The sequence below is a fragment of the Crinia signifera genome, chromosome 19 (genome assembly GCF_055691185.1).
Source record: "Crinia signifera chromosome 19, ASM5569118v1, whole genome shotgun sequence".
In the NCBI taxonomy this organism is placed as follows: domain Eukaryota; kingdom Metazoa; phylum Chordata; class Amphibia; order Anura; family Myobatrachidae; genus Crinia; species Crinia signifera.
The window spans coordinates 17536282-17555741 of NC_139226.1; the positions used below are offsets into that span (position 1 = coordinate 17536282).

The following is a 19460-nucleotide window of genomic DNA, read 5'->3' on the forward strand; positions in this document are numbered from 1 at the left end:
GTATGTGGCCTTCACACATAACTCACAACTTTTTATTATGTACAAATACAACAAACATTTGTGTATGTTATATATTATTTTTTTTTTTTTATCCCTTCACTACAGACACTGAACAGCACCAGGAGGAGGTGGCCAGAATCATGAGGGAAATGTTCCTGACCCTCCTCTATTTATTTATTCTTTTTGGGCAACTGGAGGCCCTCATTTAATTTATTTTTATCCCCCCCCCCCCCCCCCCTTATTATGTTTGTTACAAATAAAAGTTTCGATTCTGTTAGAAATTGCCTGTGTTTTTAATAATAAATATGTTAGAGGGCTTGTAAGGGTAGGTACATACAGATGTGTAATGTAAGTTATATTTGTAATTTGAGGTGAGGGGTAATGATTGATGTGTGAATGTGTGTGTTTTTGAGTAAAATAACACATAGTGAAAATGCATGAATGTTTAATGTTGTTCGATTAAAACATCACACATAACATCAGGGTAGGTATACATGTTACACATTTTGGACAAACTAATTATGGACATAATTTAGTACATATACAGAAACACCAACATAACTTGATTTAAAAGTAACAGCAATATGGGGACACATAGATAGTGATTAAAATGCCACATTAGAACATAACAAATATACATGTAATGAGGGTTAAAATGTTCTTTTATTAGGGTCTTTATTAAGGTAGACAATTGAGTTAATAGAAAACAATAATTGAATAACAAATAGAATAATTAATTAATTGACAGAATTGTAGTTGAAAGGCAAGATTTGCAGGTCCATATATGTGAAGGGTATGCCAGCGTACACGGACGTACGCTCACTCTCACGAGCGGTGACATAAGCTGAGTTTTCCATTGAAAACAATAGCGACCCGTCCGTGCAAGCTGGCGTACGCTCAGATTTCCGCAAGAAGTCGGCGGGAAGACGGACGAGAGACGTCCGTAAACGGTGGCGTACGCTCAGTTGTACGCCAGTTGTCGGAGTGTAAGGGCTGGCCCGTCCGTGTACGTTGCCGTACGCTCAATTGTACGCCACTCCCCTTTGACGTTGTTTCTGGCCGTACGTATGCGGCTGAGTTGTGGGTGGACTTAACCCCAACGGCCGCGTACGGATAGCGTACGTTGTTTTGGAACGTACGCACGTTTGGCCGCTACGATCAGAATAAGCTCCATAATGTAATACATGACATATAGAAGGTATATAATGTACGGTTATACTACACGGCATGCAGAGTGTTATATACATTTATAGTACTGTGACTGAGGCGCAGCAGATCCTGTATACAGCATACGGGAGAAGACATAATGTAATACATGACATATAGAAGGTATATTAATGTACAGTTATACTACACGGCATGCAGAGTGTTATATACATTTATAGTACCGTGTCTGGGGTGCAGATCCTGTATACAGCATACGGGAAAAGACATAATGTAATACATGACATATAGAAGGTATATAATGTACGGTTATACTACACAGCATGCAGATTGTTATATACATTTATAGTACTGTGTCTGGGGTGCAGCAGGTCCTGTATACAGCATACGGGAGAAGACATAGTGTAATACATGACATATAGAAGGTATATAATGTACGGTTATACTACACAGCATGCAGATTGTTATATACATTTATAGTACTGTGTCTGGGGTGCAGCAGATCCTGTATACAGTATACGGGAGAAGACATAATGTAATACATGACATATAGAAGGTATATTAATATACAATTATACCATACTTGCCGACTTTTTTTTTCACCTCTCCGGGAGTAGCCGGAGAGGAGACCCAACAGCAGCATGTCAGGGGGGCAGGACAGGCAAGCGTCATCAAGCCCGACCCCATGACAGTCAATTACCATAATTCGCGGGTCCGCAAATTGGGGGAGGGGCTAAAATTACACGATTTGCGTAATTTTAGCCCCGCCCCTCCCCGCGGACCCGAGAAAACAGGCAATTTTGTGAAGCAGGGAAGGGGTGTGCGGGTACTGCCTGCCCAATGTGGGAGGATTGCCTACCTTACCGGGGGGCCTGGAGGGGGACCCCATTTTCGGGAGCCCCCCCCCGGCAATTCTGGGAGGGTAGGCAAGCCTGAATTATACTACACAGCATGTAGATTGGGTACTTGTGTACTAGCACGGCGCCCACAATATTTGGTCGCACAACATATAATCGCATCGCATGGCATACACCCGATGCACTGCGTTTTGAATTAAAATTGTATAAGCGCCCTAATGGGGGCTTACAATGTTAAATGCACCCCCACGCCACCCCCACTATAAACGTGAACCCGAAGTGTAGAGAGAGCAGCGAACCCGCGAGGGGCGGCGGTACGCGTCCTACAACCTTTTCATGCCCCCACTATCCATGTCGGCGTGGAGTCGATTTTATATAGCAAGCCACCGAGCCTGAATCGTGCCCAGCGCAGCGAGCCCCGCGAGGGTACACCTATTACTTTACATGTATTCCGCGTCCCATGGGGGGATCGCTGCGCTTGCCACGCTTCGGGCTCGGTGGCTTGCTGCGCTAGCCCCACTATATAAAATCAACTCCACACCAACGTGGATAGTGGGGGTATGAAAAGGTCGTAGGACGCGTACCGCCGCCACTCGCGTGCTCACTGCGCTCGCCACGCTTCGGGTTCACGTTTATAGTGGGGGTGGCGTGGGGGTGCATTTAACATTGTAAGCCCCCATTAGGGAGCTTATACAATTTTAAATCGCATACCATTGTATATGCGATAGAATGGCATACAATTCGATGGTATACAATTTAAAATTGTATAACATCACATCGCATAGCATGCCTTTTGTCTGCGATGCGATGGGCGCCGTGCTAGTACACAAGTACCGTAGATTGTTATATACATTTATAGGAGCAGTGTTATAAGTATAGATAAATAGATAGATGGATTCCAGACTGACTCAATGGCAACACAAATCTGGTTCTCTGGACGCAATCCCCTGAGCACCTGTGATGAATTTAAACACACGGTCCCAGGAACCAAACCGGAGGGGGGTGGGGAGGACCAAATAATCGGGCGCACAACTAGTTTGAAATTATCAATCAACCAATATAACTTGCAGGTAAGTGTAACTTGCTGCTCTCAATTAAGGCTCTCTGTAGTCCTTAATAATGTTAACAAAAAAGCAAGCAGATAAAGTTATTATATGGTGAGGCTTAAAGTGAGAGTAATACGGGTGCCTATACATATTTCAACTCCAATACTCACTGTTGTCATTACCTATGAGCAAGCCATAATCACGGATCAAGTGTACCCTACTACGATTGTTGGCTATTTCTGGACTTTTTCCTTCTCCAGCTAATAAATACCCATTATTCGGAAATATACAATTCCTGTGGATATAACTACCTGAAATAACGGGTGTGGTATGGGACTCCGACAGTCGGGATCCCGACAGTCATTATCCCGACTGGCCAGAGTCAGACAGCATGGCGAGTGCAAAAAAGCCCCTTGCGGGCTCGCTGCACTCGCCACGTTGCGGGCACGGTGGCTCGCCACGCGAGCCACCTATTCTATTCTCCCTCTATAATTTGGCTATTGGAACTCATACTGTCAGTATACCTGGAAATTAACCATTGACAGGCATTGGCAAATCGACTTAGTCTTTTTTACATCATTTTATGTTTATTAAAAGGGATCAGTGTACAATTGTATAAATATATATATATATATATATATATATATATATATATATATATATATATATATATATATATATATATATATATATATATATATATATATATATATATATATGATCTAGAAAAGATAAATGTGGGCGCTCCAATGGTGCAAAGATTACCACTTTTAAAAAAAATGGATTTTTATTCAAGAACTGCACATAAACAAGGGATGGGTAACGTACCGGATACAGCGGCTTACAATCGCCGCACGATTGTAATCCGCTGTATCCGGTACGTTACCCATCCCTTGTTTATGTGCAGTTCTTGAATAAAAATCCATTTTTTTAAAAGTGGTAATCTTTGCACCATTGGAGCGCCCACATTTATCTTTTCTAGATCAAACAAATCCCGCTTCTTGGATTCGGGAGAACACCTTGTGTTCATTTGTGTGGAGCTGCCGGCTTGAACAAAGCAAGTGCACTAAAACAGCGTGGAGCTGTGACTCACCTGTGTCGATTAAGGAACCGACTTAGGACTGTGTCTAAAAGGACTAGTATTTAATACCGTAATATTGACATTTTTTCATTTGCGCACTGTATTATATTTTGTATATATATATATATATATATATATATATATATATATATATAGAAGAAATGACTGGGCACTCGAGGACTCGCAGGTGCAGGTAAAACAAGACCAATTTATTCCATAGTAGGTCTTACAGGTGTCGTCAACGTTTCGGGGGCCATACCCCCGTCGTCAGGACCAAGTGCAGACAGTGTGAAGTACAAAGTAAAGTGCAAGTGCATCAGTATTTAAAATACATATTAGCAAATCAGCGCTCACTTACCTCCTCCCTGTAGCCGTCCACCACGCACATCCACGGGCTGGTTTCCGGGATTCTGCGCGCATCAGTGACGTCACCACGTCCGGCGGCGTCCAGCTGGGCGCACATCGTCACGGCTGTCATCCCGCGGTCACGTGGGGAGGCTGTAGAGGAGATCGCAGCCCAAGATTACAAAAAAGTAAACAAACTTACGTGCAACACAAGTTATAATCTAATGTTATGGCATCCATGTCTAAACGAAACCTTTAAGAGGATGCTGGTGAACAAAACTAAAAAACTGAAAAACGAGTGAACAAAAACAATTATAACTTAAATGGTGACATCTAGTGGTAAAAAAGAAGAAGACATATAAGATAAAACAAACATTTAAAAAAATGATTTGTACATCATAGTATATAAGTATCCAGCCCCGTTTTTAAGCCGAGCTGGACACAGACAAGCATAATATCTTTGCTGAATGGGGTGCGAACCCTCTGGTGTGTGTGACAGAAAACCATACAATGTGAGACTGTCACAAGCAGCTATAGAACTAATGCAAGTATCTGCCATAAGTGTCAGACTCTATCTACGGACAGTAGGTAAAATAAAAGAAACCTCTAGAGTTCTACACGCGAACTCATGTGTAAGGCAGAAATATCCCAATAAGGGGTGATGCTGCCAACATCACAGTTTGCACCAGGCTAGAAAAGCCAAAGAATATGTCAGCAGACTGTTAGCATATGTATTGGTGTCCTAGTGTATGACTAGGTCCCTAAACTCACAGGAAGCTGGTTACTTCCAGAGCAGAGATTACACATAAAACTAGGATAGGAAGTAAAGGGGGCGGATGCATGTGTTAGTATGTGCACAAGAAAATTTAAAGGAAGTTATGGAGGCCAAGTGTGTCATTAAGGCCTCTAGGGTGTAGTGTGTCCATTTTAAAAATCCATTTGGACTCAAGCTGCAGAAGCTGTTTAGACCGGTTGCCACCCCGTATGCGTGCCGGTACATGGTCTATAATTTTATATTTGAGCATTGCCATGCTGTGCTTGGCCTTGGCAAAATGCCTAGCCACTGGTTGTTCTCCTGTGCCGGATGCTAGGGCCGCCCGTATGGCACAACGATGTTGTGCCATGCGTGTCTTGAAGGCACAATCGGTCTTGCCGATATAATGAAGTCCACAGGGACAGTAAATGACATATATGACGAACATAGTCGTACACGTGAGGGGCCATCTGATTTTAAATCTTTTACCCGAATAGGGATGTGCAACCTCAGTGCTAGCTGTCATAAAGCTGCACGTAGTGCAGCCTAGGCACCGGTAACAGCCCACTCTGGTGGGTCTGGTCTGTCTAGACGGAATGTCAAAATTGGTGATCTCGGTCTTGACCAATAGGTCCTTCAAGTTGGGGCCGCGCTTGTAACTCGGCATCAGCTTGGTATCTCTGAACACCGGTAAGTCGGGATCTGAGCGAACAATTTCCCACCAGTTTTTTACTTTACTGGTGGTCATACGGCTGGTGGAGCTAAAGTCATTAACCCATGGAATACATGGCTTCCTGACTTTAGGTATCGCTCCTGCAATGAGCGTGGAACGTTCGCACGACAGGGCCCTGGCCTTGGCCTTAAGAAGGTCCTGCCTGGGGTAGCCCCTGTCCTCAAACTTCTGCTGCATGATGTCCAATTGGTGGTGGGTTTCGGGGACAGTGTCTGTTATCCTACATACTCTTAAAAACTGAGAGTATGGAAGGCTCTCCACCGTGTTACGTGGATGTGAGCTGTTGTGTCTCAAGATTGTATTGCGGTCAGTTGGTTTGACGTATAGTGAAGTGTGCAGCTGGCCTGCCGTGATGGAGATGAGGATGTCAAGGAATGCAATCTCAGAAGTGCTGGTGGTCAGTGTCAACTTGACTGGGTGTGCTGATGCATTTTGTGTGTCGACCAAGTCACATAAGGGCTGAATAGGCCCATTCCACATAATGTACAAGTCATCAATATACCACACATATACCTTGACATACGGCTCGACCACGGGGTTATACAAAATGAGCTCCTGCTCAAGCTGCCACATGTAGGCATTTGCAAAGGACGGGGCCACCGCGGAACCCATGGCACACCCCGTCCTTTGCAAATAGTACCCACCATCAAAATAAAAATAGTTATGAGACAACGTGTACTCCAATAACTTGGTGTAGAACACAACAGCTGGTCCCAGGTATGCAGAATTGCCCTGTATCAAGTTAACCACAGCTTGGATACCATCACTATGAGGAATGCAGGTATACAGGCTGGCAACATCCAGTGTTGCCAGCACTGTATCATCCTGCACCGAAGTGATGGAAAGAAATTTTTGCAATAGGGACGTGGAATCCCTCAGGTAGGTGGGCAAAAGCTGTATGCACGGCTGGAGGAATGTGTCGAGGTAGATAGCTATAGGCTCGCACAGCGACCCCCTCGCAGAGATGATGGGTCTGCCAGGGGGCCGCTGGGCATCCTTATGTATTTTAGGGATGGTGTAGAAGATGGGAGTGACCGGAAATTGTGTGCCCAACTTCTTGCCCACCACCTCTGAGATGACCCCTTCCCTGACTGCTGTACTCAGCAGTGTATCAAGGACATTCTTAAATCTGATCGTGGGATCACCCTGTAGTTTTTCATAGGTTTGGGTGTCCTGAAGCAACCTGTAACAGTCGCTTCTGTAATGACTAGTGTCCATAACCACCACCGCTCCCCCCTTATCCGCTCCCCGTATTATGATGTCAGTCCTCTGGCTCAAGGCTTTAAGTGCTGACCGTTCAGCCTGTGTGAGATTGGAATGTACCTGAGGGAGGGGATGCGGAAGAGCAGAGTCCATGAGGCGATGAAACGTCTTGATGGAAACGTTAGATGATAGGGGATCAAATTTAGATCTCTGTCCCAGATTTCTAATTGCCATGGGAAGTGCTTCCTCTGGTTGTGATATCTGCTGTTTTGAAAAAAATTCCTTCAATTTCAGATTCCTCTGAAACTTGAAGGAGTCAACTTTCCAGTTGAATTTATCAGGCCCTCGGGCGGGCACAAATGACAAACCTTTACTCAATATCCCCATCTCAGCTGACGTCAGGGGAGTCGATGACAAATTAAAGATTAGGTCCGCTGGCCCCTGGGCGGCTTCTTTTTTGTACTTTTGGCGTCGGTTTTGGCCACCTCTTCTTGTGGATTTTTTAGGCCGGTCCTGCCGCCGGTCCTGGTATTGACCCCTAAAGGGCTGGGACCGCGGTTGGATTGTGGCCTGTTTCTCTGGATGGAATCTGTGTCGCTACCCGAGGTACTGGACTCTTGGAAACGATGGCGTGGTGTAAAGCGCCCACCAGTCCTGGTGCGAGTGAATGGTCTAGAGGAGCTGCCAAGCCAGGGGTATACAGCGTGTTGCTCGTAATCAAGTTGGACTTTTCTGAGCTTCTCTTTCTTGAAACGCAATAGATCAGACTTATATGTCTCAAGTTGGGTTTTGAGTTTATCCAGCCATTTATTGCTGGAATCAGCGATGAGGGTAGGCACGTTGAGAGCCTCAAAGCTGGCAATCTTCTCTCTTGTAGAATTGTACTCCTTTGTGGACTCTTCTATCACTAACAAAATAAGGTCCATAGAACACTTATTCAGGATTGAGATCCATTTTTTACAGAAGGGTACACTATAGCGGCCTATCGTAGGGGTATTGTGAACCCGGAACCCCCTCGGAATCTGCTTATTACGATAATAGTCCGATAGAGTGCGTCCGTGATAGAGAAAATCAAGTTCCCTCTTTTTCAGCTTGAAAAGCTCTTTATACAGGTCATCATTCGTATTGGGTGTGGTTTCATCAAACGCTGATTCTTTCAGCAAGATATCCGCAATCTCATTCTCGGAATAGCTGAAGTGGTCGATGTTATCGCATTGTAGAACATATGCAGCCGCTGCTGGAAACTCTGGATCTGTGCTGGTCATCGTCCAAGAGGTCTGCAGCGAAAATAGGGCTAATGGGAATCCTCCCAGAGCCTGACCTGCAACCCCAAAAGCTAGGGGGAGGTCTGATCAACCTGAGTGCTTCACACGCACACAGGGATGGAGGTGAAAGTGAACAAAATAACGCAGCATGCCAGGTGCTCAGTCCTGAATGCACACCAGTGTCTTGTACAAAGACAGTATGTGCACACAACAATAGAACTCCGGAAGGGCCGTCACTCTGGGCTTACATCAGCTGAACACAATACCTTGCCCCGGTGCCAACTTGCAGAGGGCAGCAACGTAGCACTGCCCACAGAATATATAGAAGAAATGACTGGGCACTCGAGGACTCGCAGGTGCAGGTAAAACAAGACCAATTTATTCCATAGTAGGTCTTACAATTGAATAAAAATCCATTTTTTTAAAAGTGGTAATCTTTGCACCATTGGAGCGCCCACATTTATCTTTTCTAGATCAAACAAATCCCGCTTCTTGGATTCGGGAGAACACCTTGTGTTCATTTGTGTGGAGCTGCCGGCTTGAACAAAGCAAGTGCACTAAAACAGCGTGGAGCTGTGACTCACCTGTGTCGATTAAGGAACCGACTTAGGACTGTGTCTAAAAGGACTAGTATTTAATACCGTAATATTGACATTTTTTCATTTGCGCACTGTATTATATTTTGTATATATATATATATATATATATATATATATATATATATATATATATATATATATGTATATATATATTTTATTAAATGTAATATGTACGATAATCATGCTTAAATAAATTTGTATCTTTATACAGCTAAATTTTTCAGTGTTTCTTGCGCTCTCTAGAGATACATTTTCTGCTTGCTTTTTTGACTCAATGACAGTTGGTGCGGCTCCCCTATATAAATTTTAGACTGTGCTGCAGCCTGACCCCCCCCCCCCCCCCCTTATATCTTATATTTAATATCTCTTACATCTCTCCATTTTTCCACCTTTTACGTCCCCAGTTCGGAGACCTCAGAGTGAGGATCTGGGCTGGGAGGTGTTTCTAGTGGATTGTTCCTATTTTAGCAGAGCTTGTGCTTGTGGTACCCACTGCAATCAGTACCCATCATCACCCTGGTGTCTGCCATATATCTGCACAATTCTGGTCCAAAAAAGGGGTTGGAGCCACGGGAGATGTGGGCATGGCCTGTGGTGAAGGGGACGTGGCCTGGCAACTAAACCCTTTTTTTGTAATTTTGGGGGCATGGCCATAGCCCTTGACTGCTTTTTACCAAGGTGATATTCAGTGATCACCAACAGGCCCATCTACCCCCCCACCACCACCTCCGCCGGCGGGAAACTGCGATGTAATCAGGACAGTTGAGAGGAATGCAGTCTAGTTAGTGACATACCTGTGTATGATATCATAGAGTAGGCAAACATACAGACATCACCAGAGGAGCAGGTCTCTGTATCTAGGATGGAAGTACCACCGAAAAAATAGTAACTGTAACATGAGAGAGAAGAACCTACAATAGAAAATACATTATAAGTATTATTAGTACATTGTGAGGTAACAAACAAAAATCTATATTTTAAAGATTAGTAAGACAGGCATAATAAATGCAAACCAAAATATTAGTACAAAAGGTATAAGTGCAATACAGCATATTTGTCTCGACCGTTGGACACAAGCAGCACTTACTGGTCCGGGTCCGCCGGCAGGGCCTCCGTTCCCTCCATTTTGGTAGCGGCCAGAGGAGTCCTGCTGTGTTCCGTCGGCCGTGCCTGTCATCTTCTGGAGTTGTTGGTCTCCACTCCCAGGCGCCATGTTGCCGTGGTCCTGTATCCTATGGGGCGCTGCCATCTTTCCGTGGCCACCCAATGGCTTTCACTCAGACTTCCCCGCTCGTCCAATCAGGAACATGCCCGGGGGATTTAATCCCTCACCTGACTCCCAGTAGACGCCAGTGCTTCGGTATCTCTTCCCAGGAGGTAACCTGCGACCTGTGCTCACCAGTGTGTTCCTGCACCAGCGTCTCCATACCTGGGTGTTTCCAAGACTGTGTTCCTGTTATCTCCCAGTGTGTACCTGCACCAGCGTCTCCATACCTGCATGCTTCCCAGTGTGTACCTGCACCAGTGTCTCCATACCTGTGTGCTTCCCAGTGTGTACCTGCACCAGCATTCCCACACCTGTGTGCTTCCAAGTCTGCTGCTCCTGTTTTCTCCCAGTGTGTACTGGCACCAGCGTCTCCATACCTGCGTGCTTCTCAGTGAGTACCTGCACCAGGGTTCTCACACCTGTGTGCTTCCAAGTCTGCTGCTCCTGTTATCTCCCAGTGTGTACCTGCACCAGCGTTCCCACACCTGTGTGCTTCCAAGTCTGCTGCTCCTGTGATCTCCCAGTGTGTACCGGCAACAGCGTTTCCATACCTGTGTGCTTCTCAGTGAGTACCTGTGTAATACCCTGCTCCTGCGATGTTTTACTGTATGTCTGACATGATGCTTTGTTACACACATGTCTGTTAATTTCTCAGGTAGACAATTCCCAGCAGCCTCTGCAACTGTTGCAGAGGTCAGGAGCTGGTCACATGATCAGGGTCAAAGGATGACAGTTTATAGTGAGCAGCAGTTGGGCAGGGCAGTCTGAGGCGATGATGAGACCAGTGAGAATAGGTGCAGCTGTGTAACCACCAATGGAGGCTGTGTGGGGCCACATCCCAGGAAGATGTGATCTGGGGCCCCCAGCGCTGAAAGACATGCAGTGAGAGTGAGGTCGTCTTCAATATCAGCATCCACCTTGAGTAGTACAGAGACTGACAGAGGCAGAAGGAGCAATATGGACAGCACCATAAGGCCTCCAGCAACCGACAGTGAAAGTAGGCAGGTTATGAGGTAAAACCTGGATATCCTTATAAAGAGAGGAGGGCATAGCTGCAGTCTGTAGATACCCTGCACAGATGTCAGGAAAAAGGGATCACCTGCAAGCCGTAGGTTTTTACACAGTGTCAGACAGCTACATTAAATACTAAACTGAGCTTTAGCGGAAACAAATATGTACAATATTCTCAAAGCCAGAGTTGCTTCTATAGGAACAGTACAGTCAGTGCCTCATTGAAAATAACATTTAGTGTCTGAAGCAAAGTATGTAATATTGGCCAAAGACAGAAAACAGCTTTGTGCCTGGCACAGAGGCACCTTTTATGAACTAATCACCTCAGCTCTTCTACAATTAGTGAGGATTGTATAAGGGAAGTCACATTAAAGTTTACCCAGCAGCAACTGATTTGTTCAAAAATATTTATTTTAACCTGTAAACAGATTGGCATACAGCTGAATTACTAAGAGTATAACTGACTTTTCCCCCACCGGAAGTCTTACAAACGTGCACGCAACGGAAAAACTACAGACTAACTACACTGTCTAGGAAACTTAGGAAATGTTTTACCGGAATCGTACAAACAGTGACTATTTCTATAATCTTATTATTTATTCGCTTAGATGACCTTTTTAAGAAAACTTGAATGCAAAGATTATTGCAGAAAACCCCTTACTGTGTTTAGGGACCATTAATTGTTCTACTATGAAAATAGTTAGCAGTTTCATAAATGTGGTTACAGTAACTGAAAGCATTTAACGTGTGACTTTGTATCTGTACATATTCTCCTTAAGGTGCCCATACACTAGTAAGATTTATCTGCAGATATGGCTGGTTGGAACAAAAACATGGTTATGGATGAGTGACAGTTTGTCAGTTTTCCAGCATTTCCAAGCAAATGGTCAACTGTCATTTGCTCTCATCCATAACCATGTTTTTGTTCCAACCAGCCAGATCTGAAGATAAATCTGTGTGTGTATGGCCACCTTTACTGTGCATAGTGGGTTAACCCTTTTAATTCAGGTTATACTGGCATCAGAGGTAACCAATGAGAAGGTAGATTCATTCTAGTATAATAAAACCTGTGTTGTGTTGGAGTACAATTTCTTGCATTGTAACGGTGTTATAATATTTATGTTGTTATCTCTTACTCTTAATATAAATATATTACCCTTCATAAAATAATCTATTGACAAAACAAGTGGTACATTATTAAAATTATACTTATCTAAGAAGTACATTACACCTGCACCAGCGTTCCCACACCTGTGTGCTTCCAAGTCTGCTGCTCCTGTTATCTCCCAGTGTGTACCTGCACCAGCGTCTCCATACCTGTGTGCTTCCCAGTGTGTTCCTGCACCAGCGTTCCCACACCTGTGTGCTTCCAAAACTGTGTTCCTGTTTTCTCCCAGTGTGTACCTGCACCAGCGTCTCCATACCTGCGTGCTTCTCAGTGTGTACCTGCATCAGTGTCTCCATACCTGTGTACTTCCAAGACTGGTTCTCCTGTTATCTCCCAGTGTGTACCTGCACCAGCGTCTCCATACCTGTGTGCTTCCTAGACTGCTGCTCCTGTGAACTCCCAGCGTTTCCATACATGTGTGCTTCCAAGACTGCTGCTCCTGTGATCTTCCAGTGTGAGGTTACCGGTTCCTCAATCACTCAGACACCAGCAGATCAAACCAATATACGGTTTATTTTTATCACAGCACACACAAGTAGATAAAGACAGGAGCAAGAGGCAAAATGTAGCATAGAAACATCCAGGTAGCAATCCAAGTCCTTTTTAGCATCACGGTTCCAAATCACAAAACTATCACTCTCCACTCAGCCGTGATAGCAGATGTTCCACACAATAGCGTAGTAGGATGCCCACCCCAGGCAAACGACGTGTTCCAGAAGATCCTTTGGCAGAGTTTGACCCCTTGGCCAGGATTACGACTATCATGAGGAGCTGGCATGTGTACAAGTCATTTTAAAACCTACTAAATTCCCACGGTGCCTGAACTATCAGTGGACTTGCACTGGGTCCGGATTGGTGGATTCAAGAGTCAGGTATATCCCCCCCATCAAGCTGCAGCTGTCCATCTGCTGCTGCCCCCCCTGCTGGGTCCGGTTCCAGTGAGTCTGCTAGGGACCAGAGATATGCAAAGGAGTGTCAATACAAGGAGTCAGGTATATCCCCCTAGCTAATCTACAGCTGTCCATCTGCTGCTACCCCCCTGCTGGGTCCGGTTCCAAAGAGTCTACTAGAGTCCACAAGGCACAAAGGAGTGTAAATACAAGGAACAAACACCAGCTGATTACGTTGTGTGCTAATCACCCCCTGTGGACATAACCTTCCTGTAAATAGCAGGGGAATTGGATCACCCCCTGTGGACATTTCCTGTCTGATCATATTTGGGCAACAGCATCTGATCTACAGTCTAATACTATGGTTCTGGAAATACACACAGATATGGGGGGATAGAAACATCTACGGAGAATAAGAGGGTACAGACGGACTAAAAAGTACATTAATCACTACACCTAATAAAATATAATAATTACAGTCTTTCAGTGAGTCTGATAACTTCACATTCCTTCCCCTACTATTTTAGTCCCTGTACCAAGTTGTTCAGGAACCGATAACAACCTGTAGTGGGATGCAGAGCGGAGAATCTGAGGTTTGGATGTACCACCTGAGTCCCACAGTGTGACATCATACCAAACCCATCTTGTAAAAGGCGGCTGGTTTGCAGAATCAGCAAGGGCAATATCACAATCTAAGTTATACATTTGAACTAACAAGGGATTTAGCAATTCCTCTTCTTCAGATGCTGGGTACCCCCTCTCTGCAACATTGTAACCTTTTACACTGGGCACACCTATCGGGTGTACTAATACTTTTGCCTCTGGCCTAATGGGGCAGGGAGCACTTTCCACCTCCCCCTCTTGCACAAGGAACATCTGCCAAATGGCAGGCCAATATCGGGGCTCTGGCCCTGGCACTTCCGCCACTCTGTCACATCCTTCCTCCCTCAAACCCAAACTAGGGGCATGGCAAATTTCAGTACAGCATTTGGTCGCAATGCCCAGGGCTGAGGAGGGACCCTCCATCAGGAACAATTCAGCGGGTGGCTGCAGGACAGGCTGTGCCAGCACTGTCCCCTGAAAAGCCAGTCTCCCACCTGCAGCTACTTCTGCGCACACCTCCTCCTCCTGGATAACCTCCTTCCCCAGCCGAGTATGCTGGGCAGCCTGAAACAAGACGTCATCTGTGACTGGTATTCTTGTGGCCTGGATGTTGGTGAATACTCCTCTAACCACGGTGATCTCTTCTTGGACGCAGTCCTCATAGATCCCCTGGCAACAGGTTAATAATTCTCCATCTTCCACCTCAGCAAAAGGGAAGCTGTAGTGCAGCTCCTCCTGGGGTGCCTGGCTAACGGACCCCACTTCCTTCACTTTTTGGATAACCTCCCCCAGTATAGAACACTGACCAGCTTCTTCCCTAGGCTGTGGGAGAAGCTGTTGCAGACGGTGCCTTTCATCAGCCACCCTGCGACACTGGTCTTCCCATGCTGGGGTGTCCAGGAGCCCGTGATCAGTCGCCTCTTCCTCTGCCACAATAAAGCACTCCTCCAGACACTCCAATTGTTCCCACACACTCAGCTGTGCACCGAAATTGAGGATCCATGCCCGACAATCAGTAAATGCTTTTGTAGGACCCCCCTGATCTTGAAGGATCTGCTGGATGATTTCCCTGCGTGTGCAGGATTGGACGGGCAGGGCTATTTTTGTACAGGCTCTAGCAGGAACTGTGGCCCTTATTCTAGTTTACTCTTTCTGACAAAATATTTCTTAGATGGACAAAACCACGTGCACTGCAGGTGAGGCAGGTGTAAAACCCCACCCAAATCTAATTATCTCTGCACAAGTAACACCTGCCTCACCTGTAGTGCACATGGTTTTGTCCATCTAAGAAATATTTTGTCAGAAAGAGTGAACTAGAATAAGGGCCACAGTTCCTGCTGGAGCCTGCACAAAAATAGCCCTGTGGACGGGTATACCTCGCAGCTGACATTCTGCTATCAGCTCCTCCATACTAATTTCTTCAAGGGCAGTTAGGGGCCCCCCTAGAAACGACCCTTCTCTCATGGTACCAGATAAGTCTGTGGCGGACCCCTCGGTTGTCTGCCCAGATTGCAGTAGCCCCATTCTGGACCTTTCCTCTGGCTCTATCTGGGACATCAATTTATTCTGGACTTGTCCTTCAGCCTCAGAATATTGTCCTCTTTGTAGCATTTGGGTAACTGTAGCAATCACTTCCTCTGTAAATTCTACAAACTCTGGCTCCCCCAGCAGATTCCACGAGGTGGCCTCACCTTTACAGTGCAGGAATGCATCCCCCAGGTAACACAACTTGTCCTGTGTGCTGGATACTCTCCACCCACTGATCATCTGCTGAGCTTCTTCCCAGTACTCCCAGATATACTGCATTTTCCGTTTCCTTACATATGGTCTTATCCTCTGTTCTCTGTGCTTTCTGTGCTCGATGGTTGGTGTCTGAATGATCCCACTGTCGCTGCCGCCAAATGTGAGGTTACCGGTTTCTCAATCACTCAGACACCGAGCAGATCAAACCAAAATATGGTTTATTTTTATCACAGCACACACAAGTAGATAAGGACAGGAGCAAGAGGCAAAATGTAGCATAGAAATATCCAGGTAGCAGTCCAAGTCCTTTTTAGCATCACGGTTCCAAATCACAAAACTATCACTCTCCACTCAGCCGTGATAGCAGTTGTTCCACACAATAGCATAGTAGGATGCCCACCCCAGGCAAACAACGTGTTCCACAAGATCCCTTGGCAGAGTTTGACCCCTTGGCCAGGATTGCGACTAACATGAGGAGCTGGCATGTGTACAAGTCATTTTAAAACCTTCTAAATTCCCACGGTGCCTGAACTATCAGTGGACTTGCACTGGGTCCGGATTGGTGGATTCAATAGTCAGGTATATCCCCCCCTTCAAGCTGCAGCTGTCCATCTGCTGCTGCCCCCCCTGCTGGGTCCGGTTCCAGTGAGTCTGCTAGGGACCAGAGATATGCAAAGGAGTGTCAATACAAGGAGACAGGTATATCCCCCCAGGTAATCTAAAGCTGTCCATCTGCTGCTGCCCCCTGCTGGGTCCGGTTCCAAAGAGTCTACTAGAGTCCAGAAAGGCACAAAGGAGTGTAAATACAAGGAACAAACACCAGCTGATTACGTTGTGTGCTGATCACCCCCTATGGACATAACCTTCCTGTAAATAGCAGGGGAATTGGATCACCCCCTGTGGACATTTCCTGTCTGATCATATTTGGGCAACAGCATGTAATCTACAGTCTAATACTATGGTTCTGGAAATACACACAGATATGGGGGGATAGAAACATCTACAGAGAATAAGAGGGTACAGACGGATTAAAAAGTACATTAATCACTACACCTAATAAAATATAATAATTACAGTCTTACAGTGAGGAGAGAGAGGTGGGGTGAAATCTGCACACAAGTTGGTAGACCCGAACTGTTGGGAATAATACCGCTATATTCTTTGGATTTTAGCGGGGGTGCTATCCTATCAACTAGGTAGGTATAGTCGAAAGAAAAGAGAAAAAGTAGTTGCGGCGGATGCACACCAGGAAAGAAGGTTTTTTTTGTATCGGTTTTAATGGAGTATATTCCAATTTTATTCAAAAGTGGGGAATCCTATTAATCTTTAATAATAAATGGATTCAGGATCACCCACTGTAATTGCGAAATCAAGAAGAGGTTAAAATGACGAACATACAACATACAAATACATGACATATGTGAAAAAGATTGTTAGAAGGTATTTGCTAAATAGATTTAAAATGTAGGTAGATGGGGCTGATGGTGATGGTGCTGATTCTAGACTTGGGATATGGTTCACCAGGATATATTGCACAAGATGTACATAAGAGTAGTCTGTCTCGGATATCTCTATGTCATTGGCTGTATTGCTTGACTGGATATCTGGCAGGTAGGCTATGTGATCCTTGCTGAACCCGTATAGGCACTAGGAGGTACTCTGCTGATGTATGGGGTTTTTAAGCTACATATATAATTCATAGGTGGTTGTACATCTTTTTGCAACTTCGATTCATGAATAAGGATGGTACAGTTTGGGCGGAGAGACCGCTTTAATGATATTAATGCCCCTATATCATATAGATGGGCATGTACCTGTCACACAGTTTTTAATGATCTGGATATAATTTATGTACCACAGTTGATACTGAGCTGAATATGTCACTTAAATATCAGTTTGTATGCATGGTGTCAACTGTATATTTGACATATAGCTTAGGCACACCCCAGATGATTTTGTGACACAGACGGTGGTAATGTGGCTGTGCTTATTAAGACTGTATGATTTAAATTCTGACCCCTAGTGGTAAAACAAGAGAGATCATATAAGTCAGATAGTCTTAGATATGTACAGACTACTGATTCAGCAGATATAGTACCAATCTAATAAGTGCGGGTGTAGGCACAAGTCTAGTACAATAACATTAAAAATACATTAATCAGCACCCATTTGCAGCCCTCTATCTAACACTACAGACATTGAGACACGTGTTTCGCATAAACAGCATCTTCAAGCCAACCCCTTCATAAACAGCTTCTTCAAGCCAAGGGTGCCGGCACCTGCATCCCAGTGGCTTTACTCCATGCTTCCGGCACCTGCATCCCAGTGGCTCTACTCCATGCTTCCGGCACCTGCGCTGCAGTGGTTCTACTCCGTGCCTACATCCCAGTGGCTCTACTCCGTGCTTCTGGCACCTGCATCCCAGTGGCTCTTCTCCGTGCTTCTGGCACCTGCATCCCAGTGGCTCTACTCCGTGCTTCCGGCACCTGCGCTGCAGTGGTTCTACTCTGTGCTTCCGGCACCTGCACTCCAGTGGTCCTACTCCGTGCTTCCGGCACCTGCATCCCAGTGGCTCTACTCCGTACTTCCGGCACCTGCATCCCAGTGGCTCTACTCCATGCTTCCAGCACCTGTGCTCTAGTGGTTCTACTCCGTGCATTAATGGTTTCTGGTGGAAGTTGCCAGGAAGGGTTATGTGCTCAGTCACAGAGGGGTTACATGCTTATTGCCAAGGGTGTTTGTGTGCAGATTGCCAGAGGGGTTTTACATGCTCGTAACCAGGGGTGGTTCCGTGCTCGTTAACGGGGGTTATGGGAACAGGATTGGTTACATGATTGTTGATACTGGGCTTACATGTTTGTTGCTAGGGAGAGATACATGCTTGTTGCCAAGGCGTTTCAGGGGCACCACACACTAGCACTCCTAGATTCCGCACTGCCAGGTAGCACTGGTTACTCTGAGCTCCCCTGACAGATGCTAGAGGTGCAGCTTTCCTCACTAGTGGCACCCGGTACAGTGGAAGAGGGAGGATAGAGGGCCGGTGTTGCATCCTCTCTCCTCTTTGGCCCCTGGAGCTTGAGCTCCATCGGAGCCATCCACCCTATGCCTCTGAGGGAGACCAAGTGCTCCTTCCCAGCATAGACCAAGTGCTACCATTATAATAATAAATAAACTACATTTAAACACCATTTTATTAAACCCAAATTGATAATAATAATGGTAATGATGATGATGACTGGTGTAGGAGGACTTACCTATATTTTGACTGACCGATCCGCTGCAGTATGTGGACATAACAGTATTCAATCCATTTACAGAAGTACTTATGTTCCCAAGAGAGTTGCAGAAGCTTGGGGTGGTGCAGCCACGGGTTGCAGTAGTTTGATTCACTGCTCCTGTGAGGAAGAGAGAGCGCTGTTATTTCCACAGCTCCTGTCAGTGAAGAAACAACTCTGAATGAGGCCGTTACCATACATTTTATTTAATACAATGGGGGAAGTTTAATAGGCTGAGAGATTCAGAAAGTGAGACATTTGGTAAGAAATCTCCAGTTTTATTAAAGTACCAATCATTTACAATGCAATGTCAAAATGGTTTTGGAGTTTAAATGATTGCTGCTTTAAAAAAAATGGAGATTTCTGACCAAAGCTCTGACTTTCTGAATCTCTCATCCAATAAATCCCCCCCATTGTATCTTCCATTACATCACCCAAAATATTTAAACAAATGAA

At 45.3% G+C, this 19460-nt stretch overlaps 1 protein-coding gene across 1 annotated transcript in view; it reads right to left on the reverse strand.

Annotated features, from left to right (window-relative positions):
- Positions 1-19118, reverse strand: part of LOC146041450 (uncharacterized) — a 55278-nt gene extending 36160 nt beyond the window's left edge. The window contains exons 1-2 of the mRNA XM_083161429.1: positions 18984-19118; positions 9842-9958 (exon numbers count right to left, since the gene is read on the reverse strand). Of these exons, the coding sequence (XP_083017555.1) occupies positions 9842-9958; positions 18984-19023 (157 nt within the window). The 5' untranslated portion in view covers positions 19024-19118. The remainder of the gene's footprint in view (positions 1-9841; positions 9959-18983) is intronic.
- Positions 19119-19460: the final 342 nt, after the last annotated feature.